Raw genomic sequence first — 22,810 nt, 5'->3', positions numbered from 1 at the left:
CCCTCATTTGTAGTCGGGGGGTTGGGGAATTAGGATGCGGAACAGCAAAACAGCCAGGAAACCCAAACTCAGAAAGACCATTTGTGCAGAGTTCAATCAATCCTCGTTTTTGAGGATCCAAGGGCTTTAACCCATAGTGTGGGAGTCACTACACTATGGTGTAGACATAAACACTCATGAAGGGCAGATAAGGTCCCAAGGGTCATCATCTGAATTTTAAAAAATCCTCAGTCCTTTAAACATTGAAGGAAACAGGCTGAAGTGTCAGTCAAACTATATTAAAAAAATCCCACTGCTGGACTGCTTTGATTGACAGGCCATCTGTTATATTAGAAAAAAAAACTGTCCCTGCAGTTTCAATTTGTCATAATTTCTTAATAAGGTCACTGTTACAGCCAAGGTTCTTATGAATGCTTGGCTGTGTTTCAAAAGCATTTCAAAATTGGGGGCAGGTGGTTTCACATTTTGCCTTGTATGTGGTTAATGAATAGAAGTTTGCTTTTAAATAACAGTGTGAGGGAGGGGGCTTAAAGCTTCAAATGGGTTTCATGAATCCTTTATTAAATCTTTTCATCTCCAAATGGCTCCCGAGATCTGCCTGCAGCAGATACAGAACGGAGGTAGAAATGGGAATTGGTGTGAGGGCCAGAGGGCCCAAATGCTTCCCGAATTGAGCAACCATTTCAGCAGCCAAATTCCGGCCCATATTTCTCAATACCGCACAGCAGCCATTGTGGATCCATAGAACAATCCAGCCAGTCCCATTTCCCTACTATTCCTGTAACCCAGCAAATTTATTTCCCCTCAATTACCTTTTGAAACTACAATCAAAATATGGGGGGGGGGGGGGGGGGGGGAGAAAATCAGTGGCGTAGTGATATTGTTACTGGGCTAGTAATCCAGGGCAAGGTCTGGGAACCTAGGTTCAAATCCCACCACAGCAGATGGTGAAGTTTCAATTCAATAAAAATCTGGAATTAATAGTCTAATGGTGACCATGACAGATAGCCTGTCAATCAAAGCAGTCCAGCAGAGGTTTTTTTTTTTTTTTAAATAAATCTGACTGACCGCTTCAGCCAGTTTCCTCTTATGTTTAAAGGACTGAGGATTTTTTAAATTCAGATCATGACACTTGGGACCTTTATCAACTTTTAAAGCAGACCAGCAGCACGGTTCAATTCCCGTACCAGCCTCCCCGAACGGGTGCCGGAATGTGGCGACTAGGGGGCTTTTCACAGTAACTTCATTTGAAGCCTACTCGTGACAATAAACGATTTACATTTTATTTCCCCCCCCCCCCCCCAAACTGGTCGTACAATCCCATCTGGTTCACTAATCTGCCGACTTTACCTGGTCTGCACCCGACAAAATTCTCATCACCCTTCCACCAAAAATAAGGCCCCCCCCCTCCTCCTCTTATTTTACTCAATAGAAAATTCCTCAACATAGCTCTCCTGGGGTAAGAGGTGAAGGGATTTGACAATCTCAGACGGTGTTCGGACTCGCTGAAGTGACCTCTTACCAAGCTCCTGCCATTTGGGAATCTGAATGCATCGAGTTTGATCCGGAGTTTGTCCGGTTGAGTTCTCGGAGACACCAGAGACGATCGGGAGTCCCCAGCTTTGCTATCCACCAGGCAGCTGGAATAAGGGGTCAGAATGGTTCAGTGCGCTAATTGCTAATAAGACCAGTTCTCTTCGGACCAGAATCACAGATACAGGAGGGTAATTAGGAAAGCTAATGGCAGTTATCATTCATTGGGAGGGGAATGGATTACAAAAATAGGGAAGGTTAATGTTTAAGTTGCACAGGGCACTGACCACATCTGGAATATTGGTCGCCTTATTTGAAGGAAGGATGTAAATGTGTTAGAAACAGTTCAGAGAAGGTTCACTAGACTAATACCAGGAATGGGCAAGTTGTCTTACAGAATTTACAGTGCAGAAGGAGGCCATTCAGCCCATAGACTCCGCACCAGCCCTTGCAAAGAGCACCCTATTCAGGCCCACGCCTCCACCCTATCCCCCACATCACCTTTTTGGACTCCAAGAGCAATGTATTTTGCTAATCCACCTAACCTGCACATCTTTGGACTGTGGCAGGAAACGGGAGCACCCGGAGGAAACCCACGCACACACGGGGAGGATGTGCAGACTCCGCACAGACAGTGACCCAAGCCAGGAATCGAACCCAGGACCCTGGAGCTGTGAAGCAACAGTGCTAACCACTGCTACCATGCCACCCATGCGGAGAGCATACTTCCTCTTGTGGGAGAATCTAGAACTGGGGGGGGGTCACGGTTTAAAAACAAGGGGATCGCTCATTTAAGAGAGACACGAGGAGAATTTCTTGCCAGAGGCTTGTGAGCATTTGAAACTCTCTTCCTCAAAAGGCAGTGCAAGCAAGAGTCTTTGCATATTTCTAATGCAGAACTCGATAGATTCTGGATTAACAAAAGGGAAGGAAGGAGAAAGGTTATCAGCGTAAACAGGAACATTGGCTTGAGGTTACAATTGGATCAGCTGTGATCATATTGAATGGGGTAGCAGGGCTCAAGGGGCCTGGTGGCCACCTCCTCCTTCATACATTCATGTGTAACTAGGCAGCACTCACCCATGGAAGTCAATGAGGGGGTATCTGGGAGTGGAGGCCTTGTCTGGCGTCAGTGTTGCCACACACGTAGCCACATAAACCCTCAGTGGCACATGGCTCGAGCTCACAACAGAGGCCTCAATGTGAATGAACTCTCCCAGGTAGTAGCGATTGGAGGCCCGCTCTGCATCCCAGTTATCTTGGAATACAAAAAAAAAACAAAACCAGAATACTCCACCTTAAACTCCTTAACCAGCAGCCATTTAAATTCCAGCCATAGCTTAAATATCCATCATGGCCCCTTACCATTCATCTGGCGCAAGGAATACGACAAAAACCTTCCTCTCGTCACCAGAGAGCTGAAGGGGGGCCCAGGTGGGCCTGACAGCCTGGATGTGGATGTTATCCTTCCTGACAGAAGAAGGTGAAAGACTATCAACTTCCAAATTCATACTGGACTCCGGAAGATAAAGGAGAATGAGATTACCTGAGGTAAGAGCACTCAATGTGGGCAATGGTCATAGCGTTTCTCACAATGGCTGACCCAGGTTGCTTTGGTGTGTAGTATAGGTGGGTGGAGTAAAGAAAGTGATGTTCGGTTACCTGAAACATAAATCACTGTTAACTATAAATTGAAAAAAAGGTGGGGTGACAAATAGAGAAAGATGTCCTCGCTGTCATTTCCCCCACAGGAGGGGGAAGGGCCCAAGAGAGAGGAGGGGAAGAGGGAGGGAGGGGGAGGGCAGGAAGAGGGAGAGGGAGGGAGAGGGCAGGAAGAAGGTTCCCCAAGTCACCCCAGGCCCACTATTTTTACCATTTCAGCAGAGCCACATTCCAAGAGGCCCCTGTGAAAGAGCACAGTGTTGGCCAAAGTGTCAAGTTGAGTGAAGGGACATCCTGAAGGTCCAAGGGTCAGCTCAGAGGCCTGAACGAGGTGTCCAGTTCCAAAAAGATCCAGCCCAACAATCACCAGGAGTGTCCACTCCCCACACAGAACCTGTACAGAGGGGGCAGTCCCAACAATAGGGGCAGGCATGGCCTTCAATCCAACCTGCAGATGCTTCAGGTGCCTCCTCTGATCAGAGCAAACCACTCCAATGACCAGCATCAGACCTGAGGCCCACATCATTGATCACCCTACTCCCAACAAACCATCATCCAGCCTATTATATTCCAATAAACCAATAGAACCCAATTACCTTGTCCAATCAGAGAATTCGATTGGAATCGAACACCAATCACATGCCTCACCACCATTCATGGTTCATGTCCACGAGCTCAGATTGGATCACTAATCACTTTCATTAGGATGATTACCGGAACATTTAAGAACTTAAACAATGGTGTGGCCCCGTTATTAAAGAGTCCCCACAATAAGTTCCGAATTATGAGAAAACTAACTTCAAAATCTTTTTGAGTTGTAACTCTGTTCCTTGCATCCTCCCTGCTCTGTTGCCTACCTGGAGGCCCCTGAGCTCTGGAAAGCCTCAAATGCAGAGAGTGGTTCCTCTCCCTCAGGTGTGGACATGGCCACGGTGGAGGAGAAGAGCCCGAAACCTGCCAAACCCCCCCAATCGAGTGTGCTCCATCCGGAACAGCTTCCATGGCCACCCCAGGAACAGACCCAGCCGGAGATCCTTCCTGTGGGGATATGCATCACTGTAAATACACAAGGGGTTAATGTAAATACACTACGACTAAGTAAACACTAGAGGGAGCACCAGAGACGTCATGACATGCAGACATACAGCTAATGAACACATAGAATAGGACACGACCAATGGGCAGTCAAGACACCCAGATGTGACACTACCACAAGGGGGCATTACACAATCCATATATCAGGACAGGGCACACATGCTCTGTCTCTTTCCACAGGCGACACTTAGAGAGTAGGACAGGGGCAGATCAGAAGCATCACACCCACCACGTGGCTTAGAGCAGACTGGTTAGTTAGACTGAGTTACTGGAGCAAGATTAGCAGGAGAGTCGAACTCATAGAGAACTGTGCTAATGGTTCAATAAATCACAGTGAACTTACTTCAAAGTCTGGAGTATCTTTTGGTCAAAGCTGCATTGAGTTGCAGCCTGTGTTAACCCAGAGTACATAACACAACACTTCCTACCCGCTCTAGCTGGCCGAACATCAGGATCATGTCTCTGCGGGCGCAGTGTCTAATTCTGTAATCGTCATTCATGGCCTCAGCTTGGGATGTCATTCCATAGAATCGGCAGAGGTCACTGGAGGCAAGGCTGTTGGTAAACGTTAACTTTTATGAAACATTCCTTCTCACTGCGTACAGGATAAGGCTTATCTTTGGTCTGGTTATGTTCTGTTTTTATTCATTTAGGGACGTGGATGTCGCTAGCCAGGCCAGAGTTTATTGCCCATCCCTGGTTGCCTTTGAGAAGGTGGTGGGGAGCCGCCTTCTTGAACCCGCTGCAGTCCTTCCCGTGTAGGTACACCCACTGTGCTGTTAGGGAGGGAGATCCAGGGGTTTGGCCCAGTGACAGTGAAGGAACGGCAGATATATTTCCCAGTCGGGGTGGTGAGTGACTCGGAGGGGAACCTCCAGGTGGTGGGGTTCCCAGGTATCTGCTGCTCTTGTCCTTCTAGATGGTAGAGGTCGTGGGTTTGGAAGGTGCTGCCTCAGGAACCTTGGTGAGTCGCTGCCGTGCATCTTGTAGACGGTCCACACGGCTGTCACTGTGCGTCGGTGGTGGAGGGAGTGAATGTTTGTGGAAGGGGGGAGCAATCAAGCGGGGCTGCTTTGTCCTGGATGGTGTCGAGCTTCTTGAGTGTTGTTGGAGCTGCGCTCATCCAGGTAAGTGGGGAGTATTCCATCGCACTCCTGACTTGTGCCTTGTGGATGGTGGACAAGCTTTGGGGCATCAGGAGGTGAGTTACTCTCCGCAGGATTCCCAGCCTCTGACCTGCCCTGGTAGCCACAGTATTAATGTGGCCGGGTCCAGTTCAGTTTCTGATCAATGGTAACCCCCAGGGTGTTGATTGTGGGGGGATTCAGCGACGGCAATGCCATTGAATGTTAGGGGCGATGGTTAGATCCTCTCTTGTAGGAGATGGTCATTGCCTGGCACTTGTGTGGGGCGAATGTAACTTGCCACTTGTCAGCCCGAGCCTGGATCGTGTCCGGGTCTTGCTGCATTTGGACACGGACTGCTTCAGTATCTGAGGAGTCGCGAATGGTGATGAACATTGTGCAGTCATCCGCAAACATCCCCACTTCTGACCTTATGATGGAAGGGAGGTCATTGATGAAGCAGCTGAAGATGGTTGGGCCGAGGACACGACCCTGAGGAACTCCTGCAGTGATGTCCTGGAGCTGAGATGATTGACCTCCAACCACCACAACCACCTTCCTTTGTGCCGGGTATGACTCCAACCAGCGGAGAGTTTCCCCGATTCCCACTGACTCCAGTTTCGCTCGGGCTCCTTGATGCCACACTCGGTCAAACGCTGTCAAAGGGCAGTCACTCTCACCTCACCTCTGGCATTCAGCTCTTTGTCCATGTTTGAACCAAGGCTGTAATGAGGTCAGGAGCTGAGTGACCCTGGCGGAACCCAAACTGAGCGTCCGTGAGCAGGTTATTGCTGAGTAAGTGCCGCTTGATAGCACTGTTGCAGACTCCTTCCATCACTTTGCTGATGATGTACTCATTGGAGTTTAGAAGGATGCGGGGGGATCTTATTGAAACATATAAAATTATGAAGGGAATAGATAGGATAGATGCGGGCAGGTTGTTTCCACTGGTCGGGGGAAGCAGAACTAGGGGGCATAGCCTCAAAATAAGGGGAAGTAGATTTAGGACTGAGCTTAGGAGGAACTTCTTCACCCAAAGGGTTGTGAATCTCTGGAATTCCTTGCCCAGTGAAGCAGTTGAGGCTCCTTCTTTAAACGTTTTTAAGAAAAAGATAGATACCTTTCCAAAGAATAAAGGGAATGGGGGATATGGTGTACGGGCCGGAGAGTGGAGCTGAGTCCACAAAGATCAGCCATGATCTCATTGAATGGTGGAGCAGGCTCGAGGGGCCAGATGGCCTACTCCTGTTCCTAGTTCTTATGTTCTTATGATGGAGAGTAGACTGATAGGGCGGGAATTGGCTGGGTTGGATTTGTCCTGTTTCTTGTGTACAGAACAGACGTGGGCAATTTTCCACGTTGCCGGGTAGATGCCAGTGTTGTAGCCAATCACATCACTAAATACATCACTGATGATGTAGACCGACCACTTAATAACTCTTCACACTACATCCCCCCCTCAAGCTACACATCCCACCTCCCCCACAACGCCACCCCCGCCCCCACACTCATCCCCCCTCCAGCTGCATTCCCCCAGCTACACTCCCTCCCCACCCTCCAGCTCCATTCCCCCCCACATCCCGCCCCCCCCCCCATCACCCCCTCCACCTACACTTCACCCCCTCAGCTACATTCCCTCCCCAGCTACATTTCCCCAATCCCTCCAGCTACACCCCCCTCCAGCTACACCCCACCCCTCCCCCCGAGCTATACCCCCCTCCAGCTATACCACCCCTGCTCCAGCTGACTCTAATGAAATACATCATTTACATTATCTTACATCTCCCCTTCACGAAGTCTCCACCGTCATCACTGGTTCTCAGAGGTAACCATTGTGGAGGGTTCACGAGTCACTTCGGCCATGTTCTCCGTTCTCCTGGAGGATGTTTAGGTGCAAGTTCTCCATGTTCTCTCCTGAATTCGGCAGACGATAGGTATCAGAGACCCCCCTCTCCCTGTCATCTTGCTGACCTTCTGGGTAACTTGTCCACTCCATGGAAGTTCTTCCTCTTGTGAACACAGTTGTCCATTTTATTCCTCTCACATTCCATTTCTCTCTTCAGATGTGAAGATGGTGGCGGCTGGGGCAGTGATTATTTCTAATGTCCAGGAGTCCTGGGAGTGTTTGATGGGGACAGTGTAGAGGGAGATTTACTCTGTATCTAACCCCGTGCTGCCCCTGTCCTGGGAGTGTTTGGTGGGGACAGTGTAGAGGGAGCTTTACTCTGTATCTAACCGCGTGCTGTACCTGTCCTGGGAGTGTTTGATGGGGACGGTGTAGAGGGAGCTTTACTCTGTATCTAACCCCGTGCTGTACCTGTCCTGGGAGTGTTTGATGGGGACGGTGTAGAGGGAGCTTTACTCTGTATCTAACCCTGTGCTGTACCTGTCCTGGGAGTGTTTGATGGGGACAGTGTAGAGGGAGCTTTACTCTATATCTAACCCCGTGCTGTACCTGCCCTGGGAGTGTTTGATGGGGACAGTGCACAGGGAGCTTTACTCTGTATCTAACCCCGTGCTGTACCTGTCCTGGGAGTGTTTGATGGGGACAGTGCAGAGGGAGCTTTACTCTGTATCTAACCCCGTGCTGTACCTGTCCTGGGAGTGTTTGATGGGGACAGTGTAGAGGGAGGTTTACTCTGTATCTAACCCCGTGCTGTACCTGTCCTGGGAGTGTTTGATGGGGACAGTGTAGAGGGAGCTTTACTCTGTATCTAACCCCGTGCTGTACCTGTCCCGGGAGTGTTTGATGGGGACAGTGTATAGGGAGCTTTACTCTGTACCTAACCCTGTGCTGTACCTGTCCTGGGAGTGTTTGATGGGGACAGTGTAGAGGCAGCTTTACTCTGTATCTAACCCCGTGCTGTACCTGTCCTGGGAATGTTTGATGGGGACACTGTAGAGGGAGCTTTACTCTGTATCTAACCCCGTGCTGTACCTGTCCTTGGAGTGTTTGATGGGGGCAGTGTAGAGGGAGCTTTACTCTGTATCTAACACCGTTCTGTACCTGTCCTGGGAGTGTTTGATGGGACAGTGTAGAGGGAGGTTTACTCTGTATCTAACCCCGTGCTGTACCTGTCCCGGGAGTGTTTGATGGGGACGGTGTAGAGGGAGCTTTACTCTGTACCTAACCCTGTGCTGTACCTGTCCCGGGAGTGTTTGATGGGGACAGTGTAGAGAGAGATTTACTCTGTATCTAACCCTGTGCTGTACCTGTCCTGGGAGTGTTTGATGGGGACAGTGTAGAGAGAGCTTTACTCTGTATCTAACCCTGTGCTGTACCTGTCCTGGGAGTGTTTGATGGGGACAGTGTAGAGGGAGCTTTACTCTGTACCTAACCCCGTGCTGTACCTGTCCTGGGAGTGTTTGATGGGGACGGTGTAGAGGGAGCTTTACTCTGTATCTAACCCCGTGCTGTACCTGTCCTGGGAGTGTTTGATGGGGACAGTGTAGAGGGAGCTTTACTCTGTATCTAACCCCGTGCTGTACCTGTCCTGGGAGTGTTTGATGGGGACAGTGTAGAGGGAGCTTTACTCTGTATCTAACCCCGTGCTGTACCTGTCCTGGGGGTGTTTGATGGGGACAGTGTAGAGGGAGCTTTACTCTGTATCTAACCCCGTGCTGTACCTGTCCTGGGGGTGGTCTTTCATTTTGATGAGTTCAGGGAAGGGTATTGAGTGACTGGGCTGAGTGACGGACGGCTTTCCAAGGTGAGTTCAGTAGATGGCAGTCTCTTTGCTATATCTGGATTTTTTTTGGTAAGTTGTTTGAATTGATTCCATATTTGGAGGATGTGGTCAGCCGCCCAGCTCCGCCTACTCTACCCTTCCTCTTGTAAGAAATTGATCAACCGCCTCGACAGCCTCTCTCGGAGAAGATGTACCATTCAGGACATTAACCCTCCACCATACCTCCTCTGTCCTTGCTGTGTCTGGCCAGGATGACCATCTCGGTGGACTTCGAGGAGTGCCTGAAGGACTCATTAAAGTTCAGGTAGGATCGAGTGGCATTCAAACCTGTGGTTAGCAAGCTGACAGCTCGGGAGATGCGTGTCACACCCTCGCTCGCCTTCACTGACCTCTGTTCCGGCATTCTCTGTCCACAAAGTGCAGCTTTTAAAATTGTTTCTGTCCCCTCCCCCACTCCCAAATTATTTTAAAAATTTGAAGCCAGGTATTTCGGATGTGTCTGTTTTACAAACCCGTAAGGGCAGCCCCGCGGCGAAAACCTGCTTTACATTTGCAGCCACCAATCGGGAAAGGGAGGCAAGAATATCTTCAGCATGTATCCTCTGACCTCGCAGAACTAAACCGCACAGAAGGAGGCCATTCGCCCCATTGCGCCCTGCCAGCTCTTTGAACCCGAACGTGAGGCTTTAACGAAATCAAGTTGCTGCCCTGCGTTGGGGATGCAGGATGGTGTTTGCCATGACGTGACCCGTGAACACAAACCCCGGCCTCCTCGCCTCGTCACCTTGAACTTGACGTGGCCTTGGTTTCGTTGCGGCGGGCGCGATGCGGGCAGCGCCGAATCGGCCTAAGTTGTGATTAGCGAGCCTGAGAGGGATGGTGTTGTCGGTCAAGAGCTTGTCCGCCCTCCCGCACAAAGCGCATTCACTCGGGCCTACTCCCCTCTTGCCTGTTGCATCATCGGAAGCGAGATGAGCTGTTAAATCCACCTGAGAGAGGTGGGAGCGGACTTGCTTTAAGTGATAGGGTGGAAGAAAAGATGAGGAGAAAAGGGGTGTCCTTCCCCCTCTTCCCCCCCCCCCCCCCCCCCCCCCATTATCCCTCAACCAACACTGAAAAATTGATCATTTATTATCACACCACCGTTTGCAGAGCCTTGCGTAAAGTCTGCTGTCACATTTCCTGTTTCAGTTCTCAATGTTTATCCATTTCAAAATTGCTTTGTTTACTCTGACGGACTTTCAGATATTTCAAAGTTGTGAAAGGCGCTATGAAAATGCAAGTTTGTTTCCTTTTTTCCCTCCTCCCACATTTGGTCAGTCTTCCTGGAGACAGCTCTGAACTCTTTAACTTCAAATCACCCAGCTTCTACATTCCCTCGTGTTTCCTCGGGGTCCCCCTCGGCTCCCTCGCTCGCTCTCTCAGCTCCTGTCAACCGTGGCCCGGGGGGGGGGGGGGTCATCCTCTGGCCTCTGATCCAGAAGGTTCTGTGTTCAAGGCCCACTCCAGAGATTTGAGTGCTCGCAGGGGGAACACTGCACTGCCATGGGGCCACCTCTCAGGTAAGAACCCACCTGTATCTCAGCTGGAGGTGGCACCATCTCTGTGGCAGGATCTCTGAGTCATAGTCAGCCGCACACTGCGGTTTTCACTGTCCGGGCCAGCGTTTATTGTCCACCCCTAATTGCCCTCGACCTGAGGGGCTTGCGAGGCCATTTCAACCACATTGCTGTGGGTCTAGAGTCACATGTAGGCCAGACCAGGTAAGGACGGCAGATTTCCATCCCGAAAGGACATTAGTGAAGCAGATGGGCTTTTACAACAATCGACAATGGGTTCATAGTCATCATTAGGCTTTAAATTCCGGATTTTTATTGAATTGAAATTGCCCTGGTGGGATTCGAACCTGTGTCCCCAGAGCTTGACACTGGATTACAAGTCCAGTGACAATACCACTGCACCACCACCTCCCCTGTGTCCCACAGTGTCCTCGTCTCTCACTTAAGTCTCCCAGCAGCTGGGAAAGCAGTGGGCAAATGAATTTACTCCAATGTAAACAGCATTTGGTTAACCCCTTTCGGTAGGAATTGAAAGCAAGACCGGACAAACGCATCGATCACAGGAATATTTTGCAGCGTTAATGCCAATACCTTTACGTTGAGAGAGGCTGTGTCTGAAGCTGACCCAGACAAGGTTTATTTCCAAAGCAGCAAAATGCAGTCACAGACTCACCCAGTTCCTCCCCAGACGCCCAGAGTGAGCTAGCTCATATACTCTTGCAACAACCCTTGCCCAGTTGGAGACAGCGGGGCATGGTCACTGTTCTAGCCCACACGAGACCTAGGGGGATGGGTTGATTGTCCTCCCTGTGAGCCTTGTGGAGTACGAGCTTGCCCGATCAGGGGGCGGGGGTCCTATAAATAGAGCCTGGGACTCCAACCCAAAAACCGAAGATAGGAGCTGAGCAAGGGTAGTCCAGGCTGGGACGTGAATGGCGTGTGTAGTCTCGGAAATCTGCCCAAAAGGCGGTAGAAGCAAGGGGAGGTGAAAGGTCATTGGGGGCTGATGGAATGTGGGGTCGAAGTTGCAATCAGCTATGTTGGGATTGAATGGCAGAACAGGCTCGATGGGCCGAATGCCCTCCTCTTGCTCATACTCTGAATGTTTATATGTCAGTAGGCTACGCTAACCTTTCTAAAATTACACTTCCGGTGACAAAATGGTCCCTAATCGAAGGACACAGGTTCAAGAAGATAATAATCTTTATTGTCACAAGTAGGCTTACACTAACACTGCAATGTGAAAAGCCCCTAGTCGCCACATTCCGGCGCCTGTTCGGGCACACAGAGGGAGAATTCAGAATGTCCAATTCACCCAACAAGCACGTCTTTCGGGACTTGTGGGAGGAAACCGGAGCACCCGGAGGAAACCCACGCAGACACGGGGAGAACGTGCAGACTCCGCACAGACAGTGACCCAAGACGGGAATTGAACCCGGGACTCTGGCGCTCTGAAGCAACAGTGCTAACCGCTGTGCTAACAGAGGTGATTGAGGAAGATTGTTAAGTGAGCTGTGATGAGCTTGGATTTATTGAGTGAAGGAATTAGATTCAATATTAACTGAAATAGTTGAAGGGGAAAAGGATATGTGGGGCTTTGGGGAAAGACTGGAGGACCAGATTCTGGGGACCGGACAGAAAGGCACTTGAGGGGGTCCACCGGCGATCAGCATCTCCACCCCCTGCCCCCCCCCCCCCCCCCCCCACTCTCCCACTCTCTCCCCATAGGCTGAATCAATCCCAAAACTAATCCTACTCTCCCACTCTCTCCCCATAGGCTGAATCAATCCCCAAACTAATCCCACTCTCTCCCCATAGCCCTGTATCAATCCCCAAACTAATCCCATAGCACTGCATCAAATCCCAAACTAATCCCATAGCCCTGCATCGCATCCCAAACTAATCCCATAGCCCCACTCTTTCCAAACAGCCCTGTATCAATCCCCAAACTAATCCCATAGCCCCGCTCTCTCCCCATAGCCCTGTATCAAGCCACAAATTAATCCCTCTGCCCCGCTCTCTCCCCATAGCCCTGTGTCAATACCAAACTAATCCCACTGCCCCACTCTCTCCCCATAGCCCTGTATCAATCCCCAAACTAATCCCACTGCCCCACTCTCTCCCCATAGCCCTGTATCAATCCCCAACTAATCCCACAGCCCCACTCTCTCCTCATAGCCCTGTATCAATCCCCAAACTAATCCCACTGTCCCACTCTCTCCACATGGCCCTGTATCAATCCCCAAACTAATCCCACAGCCCCACTCTCTCCCCAGAGCCCTGTATCAATCCCAAACTAATCCCACTGCCCCGCTCTCTCCACATAGCCCTGTGACAATCCCAAACTAATCCCACTGCCCCACTCTCTCCCCATAGCCCTGTATCAATCCCAAACTAATCCCAAAGCCCCACTCTCTCCTCATAGCCCTGTATCAATCCCAAACTAATCCCACTGCCCCACTCTCTCCCCATAGCCCTGTGACAATCCCAAACTAATCCCACTGCCCCACTCTCTCCCCATAGCCCTGTATCAATCCACAAACTAATCCCACTGCCCCGCTCTCCCCATTGCCCTGTATTAATCTCAAACTAATCCCACTGCCCCACTCTCTCCCCATAGCCCTGTATCAATCCCCAAACTAATCCCACTGTCCTGCTCTCTCCCCATAGCCCTGTATCAATCCCCAAACTAACCCCACTGCCCCGCTCTCCCCATAGCCCTGTGCCAACCCGCAACCTAATCCCACTGCCCCGCTCTCTCCCCATAGCCCTGTATCAATCCCAAACTAATCCCACTGCCCCGTTCTCCCCATAGCCCTGTATCAATCCCCAAACTAATCCCACTGCCCCACTCTCTCCCCATAGCCCTGTATCAATCCCCAAACTAATCCCACTGCCCCGCTCTCCCCATAGCCCTGTATCAATCCCCAAACTAATCCCACTGCCCCACTCTCTCCCCATAGCCCTGTATCAATTCCAAACTAATCCCACTGCCCCACTCTCTCCCCATAGCCCTGTATCAATCCCCAAACTAATCCCACTGCCCCGCTCTCCCCATAGCCCTGTATCAATCCCAAACTAATCCCACTGCCCCACTCTCTCCCCATAGCCCTGTATCAATCCCCAAACTAATCCCACTGCCCCGCTCTCCCCATAGCCCTGTATCGATCCCCAACTAATCCCACTGCCCCGCTCTCTCCCCATAGCCCTGTATCAATCCCAAACTAATCCCACTGCCCCACTCTCTCCCCATAGCCCTGTATCAATCTCAAGCTAATCCCACAGCCCCACTCTCTCCCCATAGCCCTGTATCAATCCCGAAACTAATCCCACTGCCCCGCTCTCCCCATAGCCCTGTATCAATCCCAAACTAATCCCACTGCCCCACTCTCTCCCCACAGCCCTGTATCAATCCCCAAACTAATCCCACTGCCCCGCTCTCTCCCCACAGCCCTGTATCAATCCCCAAACTAATCCCACTGCCCCGCCCTCTCCCCATAGCCCTGTGTCAATCCCAAACTAATCCCACAGCCCCACTCTCTCGCCATAGCTGTGTCGATCCCCAAACTAATCCCACTGCCCCACTCTCTCCCCACAGCCCTGTATCAATCCCCAAACTAATCCCATTGCCCTGTATCGATCCCCAAACTAATCCCAATGCCCCACTCTCTCCCCATAGCCCTGTATCAATCCCAAACTAATCCCACAGCCCCGCTCTCTCCCCATAGCCCTGTATCAAATCCCAAACTAATCTCATTGCCCTGTATCGATCCCCAAACTAATCCCACTGCCCCACTCTCTCCCCATAGCCCTGTATCGATCCCAATCTAATCCCACTGCCCCCTCTCTCCCCATAGCCCTGTATCAATTCCAAACTAATCCCACAGCCCTACTCTCTCCCCATAGCCCTGTATCGATCCCAAATTAATCCCACTGCCCCCCTCTCTCCCCATAGCCCTGTATCAATTCCAAACTATTCCCACTGCCCCCCTCTCTCCCCATAGCCCTGAATCAATTCCAAACTAATCCCACAGCCCCGCTCTCTCCCCATAGCCCTCTATCAATCCCCAAACTAATCCCACAGCCCCGCTCTCTCGCCATAGCCCTGTATCAATCCCCAAACTAACCCCACTGCCCCGCTCTCTCCCCATAGCCCTCTATCAATCCCCAAACTAATCCCACAGCCCCGCTCTCTCCCCACAGCCCTGTATCAATCCCAAACTAATCCCACAGCCCCACTCTCTCCCCATAGCCCTGTATCAATCCCAAACTAATCCCACAGCCCCACTCTCTCTCCATAGCCCTGTATCGATCCCAAACTAATCCCACTGCCCCCCTCTCTCCCCATAGCCCTGTATCAATTCCAAACTAATCCCGCTGCCCCCCTCTCTCTCCATAGCCCTGTATCAATTCCAAACTAATCCCGCTGCCCCCCTCTCTCCCCATAGCCCTGTTTCAATTACAAACTAATCCCACAGCCCCACTCTCTCCCCACAACCCTGTATCAATCCCCAAACTAACCCCACTGCCCCGCTCTCTCCCCATAGCCCTGCATCAATTCCAAACTAATCCCACAGCCCCGCTCACTCCCCATAGCCCTCTACCAATCCCCAAACTAATCCCACAGCCCCGCTCTCTCGCCATAGCCCTGTATCAATTCCAAACTAATCCCACAGCCGCACTCTCTCCCCAAAGCCCTGTATCAATCCCAAACTAATCCCACTGCCTCACTCTCTCCCCATAGTCCTGTATCAATCCCAAACTAATCCCACTGCCCCACTCTCTCCCCATAGCCCTGTATCAATGCCCAAACTAATCCCACTGCCCCACTCTCTCCCCATAGCCCTGTATCAATCCCCAAACTAATCCCACAGCCCCGCTCTCTCCCCATAGCCCTGTATCAATCCCAAACTAATCCCACTGCCCCGCTCTCCCCATAGCCCTGTATCAATCCCCAAACTAATCCCACTGCCCCGCTCTCCCCATAGCCCTGTGCCCATCCGCAACCTAATCCCACTGCCTCGCTCTCTCCCCATAGCCCTGTATCAATCCCAAACTAATCCCACAGCCCCACTCTCTCCCCATAGCCCTGTATCAATCCCCAAACTAGTCCCACAGCCCCGCTCTCTCCCCATAGCCCTGTATCAATGCCCAAATTAGTCCCACAGCCCCACTCTCTCCCCATAGCCCTGTATCAATGCCCAAATTAGTCCCACAGCCCCACTCTCTCCCCATAGCCCTGTATCAATGCCCAAATTAGTCCCACAGCCCCACTCTCTCCCCATAGCCCTGTATCAATCCCCAAACTAATCCCACAGCCCCACTCTCTCCCCATAGCCCTGTGTCCATCCCAACCTGTAGCCCACAGGAACCCAGTGATGTGTGATGTACGAATCCCAGTTCTATTCTACTTTTTAATGTCGAGGTAGTGCTGTGCCGGGTCACAGTGATGGGCCTCCTGAACTCGGTTATGTAATAACTGTATAGTTCCCTGGTTGGCTGCAGTGAAGACTCCAAAGAAGGAATGTTATTGTGACAGGCGATGGGCGGGGCGGAGGGGGAAGCGTCCGGGATGCACCAAACAGCATCTTTCCCCTCATTCCCAAGAGCAGGCCGAGCTGGGAGAGGATGGGGATGGGAATTTGGATGTTTTGGTGGGAATCCTGAGTACAGCTGACAGGGAACGGTGCGAAAGGTTGGGGTTGTGGTGGGTAGCAGATATCAGTCCAAGTTGCATTCACTGACCCTCACGACCTGCGAGGGGTCATTAAGCTCCTTTTGACACCCGGCGCGTGGCTTCCGATGCCAGAAGATGACCTTGCAGGGCACCTGTACCCCCTCCCTTTGCAGGGGTGGTCCCTAAAAAAACTACCTGACTGCTGTGGCACTGGAACGTACCTCCTCCTGCCCACCTGCACCACTAAGACCTCCAGGACTGCCTCCGTGAGCCTGGATGTGCCCCTGGTGGTCACCAGTAGCCAGTGGGTGTGTAACAACGCTGCTGGCCCCTCCTGCTGTGCACGGCTTGTCAGCAGTGTTGAGAAGTGGAGGTCGGTGCTGGGGACCCCGAAATCTGTGCCGAAACCAATCAGGGTGAAGTGGTTCGGTAAATATTGTGATTTACCCGCCTCGAGCAGGCACGGACTGTGACCCCAAAAGTCCGGGTGACTTACTTTTGCACCTTAAGTAACTAGGATACCAGCTCTGTGGAGACTGTGGTAATACCAGGTATTGCAGTACCTGAGAGGTGGATGCCCATTGGCCAGACCTAGGAGTCTACCATTGGCCAACGTACGTAGCTCCGCCTTGAGAGGCGGGGTATAAGAACCCATGCCGTCCCAGCAGCCTTCACTTTCTGTATCGGAGCTGCTGGGTACAGTTCTAGCTGATTAAAGCCGATTAGTATGACTCTCCTTGTCTCACGAGTAATTGATTGTGCATCAGAGACCTAATCAACCTGCCTCACCACCCCCCCTCCCGACCCTCCCGCTTTTGGTCGCCTGATATTCATCGTCACGCTCCCCCCCATAGCCAATCGAAAAATGTTCAGATTCTCCTTGATGTCGATGGCCGTAAGACAAACCACATTCCCCCCCACCCCACCCAAACCCGAGCCCTTTCTGTAACCAACAAGTGAATGGCCCAGGTGATGGAGGGAGAGTGTTTCTCTAGTGGCCCTCATGATTTTATCCCCCATTTTTTTCTGGCAGGAGATGAAACATTAAATTCTGGAGGCACCGGGATATTTCTGGGGAGCAGACTGGGAGGCCCCAGATTCCGTCCCTGCTCCATGAGCATTGCTGAGGTACATCAGACATAGGAAGGCTCTCACGGAGAAAGGGGTGGGGGGTGGAATACCAGGCTTCCCGTTTCACCGTTTAACCAGCCTCGCTAAAGGGCAGCAGTGTGGGGAGAAGAGATTTGGCCTTGGTTTGTGATTCACAGTCCAGTCGAATAACTCGCTATTTGGTTGACCCACGCCCATCTTAGATCATCATAGAATTTACAGCGCAGAAGGAGGCCATTCGGCCCATCGAGTCTGCACTGGCTCTTGGAAAGAGCACCCTACCCAAGGTCAACACCTCCACCCCATCCCCATAACCCAGTAACCCCACCCAACACTGAGGGCAATTTTGGACACTAAGGGCAATTTATCATGGCCAAGGGGGCATTACTGCCCAATGGCCACTTGGGGAGATGGGCAGTAAGCGTGCAGCGTGGGACCCCCACAGGAGCACTGAATAGCTGGTGGAGGGGAGAGGGAGGGAAGGCATTAGAATCGGCAAAAACTGAGATGGCGGGACTTTGGCCTGTGAGCCTTTGGCCTTGCTTAAACTCTGCCGTGGAGGACTGTGTGCCGATTGTACTCTGTGGTGACTCTGCACCCAACCGAGCGTGGCCGGGAGCTGCAGTGTTGACTTCATTTCGACCAGTGACAGGATGTTGCTCGCTGCACGAAAATGCTTCAGCAGAAAAACCACAGGCGGCCTTTATGCACTTTGACAGAATCAGTGGGAGTCAGACCTTGGTTTCCACTGATGCAGCTGCAGTGAATGCTCTCCGCTGTGAAACAGTTGTCCATTTTCCATTCCTTTTCCAAAATGATGGGGGCAGGGCAGGCAGAGTGTTTAGCACTGCTGCCTCACAGCACCACGGACCCGGGTTCGATTCTGGCCTCGGGTGACTGTCTGGCTGTGTGGAGTTTTCACTTTCTCCCCGTGGCTGCGTGGGTTTCCTCCGGATGCTCCGATTAACTCCCACAGTCCCCAAAATGTGCAGGTTAGGGTGGATTGACCGTGCTGTATTGTCCATTAGTGTCCAAAGTTTTGTAAGTCAGGTTAGGGGGATAGGGCAGGGAAGTGGGCCTTATCAGAGGGTCGGAGCAGACTCGATGGGCTGAATGGCCTCCTTCTGCACTGTAGGGATTCTATGGGTCAAGTTCTGCTCAGGCACTTGGCCACACAATCCAGGCTGACATTCCCAATGCAGTACTGAGGGTGCTCTGCCCTGTTATGTGCGTCACCTTTAGAATGAAAAGTCCATGGTCCTGAGACAATATTGATCCCGCGACCAAACCACATGGGAGGCCTTGTGGCACGGTGGGTAGCAGCTCTCTCTGAACCTGAAGCTCCGGGTTCGAGTCCCGCCCCAGGACCCGGTGGGCAAGGAAGGTGTGTCCGTAACGCGGTCAAACAGGCTGAGGATCAAACTGCAAACTCGCCAATGGCTGGTGGAGAGAGCGGAACAGAGTCCTAGTCAGCCATGTTTGATGTGGAGTGGAGCCCCTCATCAGACCGGCCACCTGTTCTGGGAATCGCTCGCTATGGAAACAGAAACAAGTCTGTCGAGTGAACCATGAGGATGGGGAAGGGAATTGGGATTGGAATATCACATTATCCTATTGGGCGCGATCGCACTGCCTCGCCATGCCCGACTTGGTGACGGGTCAAGGCCGTTAAATCTCATGAGAGGCCTCTGGCGGGATTTGCGATGCTCGGAGGGCCTCGCGAGATCAGGACCTTGCCCTCACTGGGGAGGGTCCAGATTTGTATATGAGAGTGAGCCGTTAGCGTCACTGAAATATATCAGCGCCAGAGTCTCCCAAGACCAGGGAGCGTATGCCTGCGCCAGGGGAGACCTCGCCATTTAGCGCTGGCCCACACAAACGTGGACGAGGCCTAGCAGCCCCTGGGGGCAGAGGCTATGGAGGCCTCCCCAGGCCAATGGAGGCCCCCCTGATGGCTGGGCCCAAGCTGTCAGGTGATATCCTGGCACTCCCACTTCCAGCCCGGCACCTTGGTACTGCCACCCAGGTACCCTGGCATGGTGGCACTGCCAAGGTGTCAGGCTTGCATTGCCGAGGTGTCCAGGTGGCAGGTTGCCTGTACTGGGGTTGCCCACCCCCCTCATCCACCACCCCACCCCACTGTTCCACAGGGTCATGGAAGGGACCATTCCCACCCAGGAACGCCAAAGGAAAAGCCCAATCCCACAGGATGAACTTAGGGCCCAACTCCCTCCACATGGCTGGAGAAGGGCCCAGCCTCGCTTGTAGAGAGTGGGAGGTTACTGAGTAGGCCGTGATTCAGTCAGTTGCTTTGAGTTATTGGCAGTTTGCACCGTTTGCCGGGAGCAATCACAGGGGCCGGGAACCCCTGGGTTGTGCCTAGGCCGGGGTCAGGAAAGGCAGCACTGAAATGGGGTAGAACCAGAGGCCTAGCTCACCCTTGGGCCTCAGCTCCATGGGCAGACACTGAGCCAAAGCAGTGGATGACATTCACAGGCCCAGACACGGTCAGAGTGATCTGAACACTGAGACTAAGGCAGTCACAGTTAATTTAATTTCCTGTCGGCAAAGCTTGATGTGTGGTTTCCGTTTTCGAATGCTAATTTTGTCCTAATTACAATTGGCATTCATCACATCCTGCGAAGAGGTGTCAGAGTTTGACATTGAGCGGAGGCTCGTCTCTCTCTCTAATTCTCCAAATCACTTTCATTGTTTTATTTTCTGTTGCCAATATTTTACTGTCCGTGTTTTGAACAGTATTTTGTCTTCTCCCTTGGGAGTCACAGAAAGCAATCCCGGGGATAGTAGAGAATAAAGATGCAGAAAGGAGGGGACCTTAAAACGATCAGGATGACAAGAGAAACCGAACCGGGACAACTCGTGGGACTAAAAGCCGACAAGTCCCCTGGACCTGACGTCCTGCATCTTAAAGAGGTGACGGCAGAGATGGTGGATGCATTGGTTGCAATCTTCCAAAATTCTCTCGATTTCCGGGAAGGTTCCAAGCGGGAAACCGCACCTCTCTATAGAAAAGAAGGAGACCAAAGACAAGGGGCGGGATTCTCCCATTCGGTGGCAGAGTGTTCGCGCTGTCGGAAAAGCCATCGCGTTTCACGACGTCGTGAACAGGCCGCTGGGAGTACCGATTCTGGCCCCGGTTCTGGCCGCATTCAGCGGCCCGCGACTGGCGACGCGCCAAACGCGCCGGAGCCAATGCCGCAGATTATCCGCTCCACGGAGAATCGCCTGCCGGTGTCGGGGCGGCCTGGCCCGGTCGCGGGGATTCTCCGGCCTGGCCCTGGGCTGGGAGAATCCCGCCCAAGCTACCATGGCTGGAATTCCTCTGCCATTCGCTGGCTACGGGTGTCTCTGGCCCCTCCGACGATGCGCCACTGCCCACAGGTTCCCCATGGACGGTGGCGCGGGCAGAGATTCCGTCCACCAGCGAATGCCGCGTCGGGGTCACGTTTGAGGACCGAGATGTCCGAGGGATGCCCGACTTTGGGACTCGCTGCCTCGGAATGCGGTGGAGGCCGGGAGGAGGGGGGGTCACTGAATATTTTTAAGGTGGGGGTAGACAGATTCCTATTGGGCGGGGGAATCAAATGCTATCGGGGGTTGGATGGGGAATGTGGAACTCGACACAAATGGATTAGCCATGGTCTTATTGAATGGTGGAGCAGGTTCCAGGGACTGGATGGCCTCTCTCCTGCCCCTATTTCGTATGTTCTTATGAATGGAAAATGGTGATCGACAAATTTATTAGAATTCTTTGTGGATGTAAGAAGCATAGAGGAGAACCTGTAGATGTAGTCAGATTTCCCAACGGCATTCAGTAATTGCCTCATTAAGGGTGAGAGATCCAAGATGGGAGCTCATGGTGGCAAGGGTAATTTATTTGAATGTATAATGATGCAGAGGAGCTGACTGTGAACATAAAATATATTTATTTACCAGTATTTACAATCATAGAATCCCTGCAGTGCAGAAGGAGACCATTCAGCCCATCGAGTCTGCACCGACCCTCTGAAAGAGCGCCCTACCTAGGTCACTCCCCCATCCTGTCCCCGTAACCCCACCTAACCGTTTGGACACTAATGGAGAATTTATCACTGCCAATCCACCTAACCTGCAGATCTTTGGACTGTGGGAGGAAACGGGAGCACCCGGAGGAAACCCACGCACACACGGGGAGAACGTGCAAACTCGACAGAGAGAGTCACCCAAGGCCGGAATTGAACCCGGGTCCCTGGCGGTGTGAGGCAGCAGTGCTAACTCACCGTGCTGACAAAGGACTGCATAACGCAGCGTCTCTCTCCCAGTACAATCTTAACTGGGAGGATGTATCTCACCAGGCCCCGATCTGGGCCTCCTGTTAACCTTTCCCCCCCCCCTTACCCGGGAAGCTCATACTCCACGAGTCGCACGAGAAGATCGATGAAAGTTTCCCCGTGGTCCCTGTGTTGGCGCGGGGTGTTGTGAGAGTATGATAGAGGGTTAGGAAACAGAGAGTAGGGACAATCCGGTCAAATTGTAATGGAGTGGGCCACATCGGATTATACCGGGCTTCACTATTTACAGCCTAGATTAATGACTTGGAGAAGGAGCAGAGTGCACTGTGGACAGATGATACAAAGTTTGGGAGGAAAGCAAATTGCAAGGAGGCAAAACGCCTTCAAAGAGATATCGATGAGTCAGGTGAATGGGCAACGATGGGGCCTAGCGTGGGGGAGGTTGAGGCTGTCCAGTTTGGGAGAAGAATAGAAATGCGGAATATTATTTACAAGGACAGAGAGACCAGAATGTTGCCGCACAGAGGGATTTAGGTGTCCTGATGTAACATCCGGATGCACAACTTAATCAGGAAGGCAAATTAAACGTTGGCCTTCCGTGCAAGGTTTGGGGGTGGAGTATAGGAGTGGAGGAGTCCTTCTGTAGCTGGGCACCACAGCTGGAGAACTGCCGACAGATCTGGGGCGGGATTCTCCACCACCCGGCTTGCGTCACTGTCTGTGCGGAGTCTGCACATCCTCCCCGTGTGTGCGTGGGTTTCCTCCGGGTGCTCCGGTTTCCTCCCACAGTCCAAAGATGTGCAGGTTAGATGGATTGGCAGTGATAAATTGCCCTTAGTGTCCAAAATTGCCCTTAGTGTTGGGTGGAGGTGTTGACTTTGGGTGGGGTGCTCTTTCCAAGAGCCGGTGCAGACTCAATGGGCCGAATGGCCTCCTTCTGCACTGTAAATTCTGTGATAATCTATGATTAATCTCGGACAAAGGTTCGGCACAACATCGTGGGCCGAAGGGCCTGTTCTGTGCTGTATTTTTCTATGTTCTATGTTCTATGTACCCGGCGGGGTGGGGG

The 22,810-nt window shown here is 52.0% G+C and overlaps 2 protein-coding genes across 2 annotated transcripts in view; one reads left to right on the top strand and one right to left on the bottom strand.

Moving 5' to 3' along the window:
• Positions 1 to 535: 535 nt before the first annotated feature.
• On the bottom strand, positions 536 to 3,691 carry LOC140404559 (zona pellucida sperm-binding protein 3-like). Its single transcript, XM_072493163.1, has 6 exons — positions 3,407 to 3,691; positions 3,080 to 3,195; positions 2,899 to 3,003; positions 2,614 to 2,791; positions 1,523 to 1,640; positions 536 to 598 (listed from the first exon to the last, which is right to left on the bottom strand). Exons 3-6 carry the CDS (start codon positions 2,903 to 2,905, stop codon positions 536 to 538), a joined length of 366 nt encoding a protein of 121 aa, XP_072349264.1. The 5' UTR covers positions 2,906 to 3,003; positions 3,080 to 3,195; positions 3,407 to 3,691.
• Positions 3,692 to 9,275: 5,584 nt separating this feature from the next.
• Positions 9,276 to 22,810, top strand: part of acap1 (ArfGAP with coiled-coil, ankyrin repeat and PH domains 1) — a 149,688-nt gene continuing 136,153 nt past the window's right edge. The window contains exon 1 of the mRNA XM_072493272.1: positions 9,276 to 9,407. Coding sequence (XP_072349373.1) covers positions 9,355 to 9,407 — 53 coding nt within the window. The 5' untranslated portion in view covers positions 9,276 to 9,354. The remainder of the gene's footprint in view (positions 9,408 to 22,810) is intronic.

The sequence above is a fragment of the Scyliorhinus torazame genome, chromosome 31, assembly GCF_047496885.1.
Source record: "Scyliorhinus torazame isolate Kashiwa2021f chromosome 31, sScyTor2.1, whole genome shotgun sequence".
Taxonomy (NCBI): domain Eukaryota; kingdom Metazoa; phylum Chordata; class Chondrichthyes; order Carcharhiniformes; family Scyliorhinidae; genus Scyliorhinus; species Scyliorhinus torazame.
This window is presented reverse-complemented; position numbering and strand designations above follow the sequence as displayed.

Bases quoted from the DNA above. Each gene is read 5' to 3' on its own strand.
- LOC140404559 (XM_072493163.1), bottom strand. The intron at 1,641-2,613 runs GTGAGTGCTGCC...CCCTTATTCCAG, and splicing joins CCCCTCATTGACTTCCATGG to CTGCCTGGTGGATAGCAAAG. The intron at 599-1,522 runs GTAAGAGGTCAC...TATCTGCTGCAG, and splicing joins TCCCAAATGGCAGGAGCTTG to GCAGATCTCGGGAGCCATTT.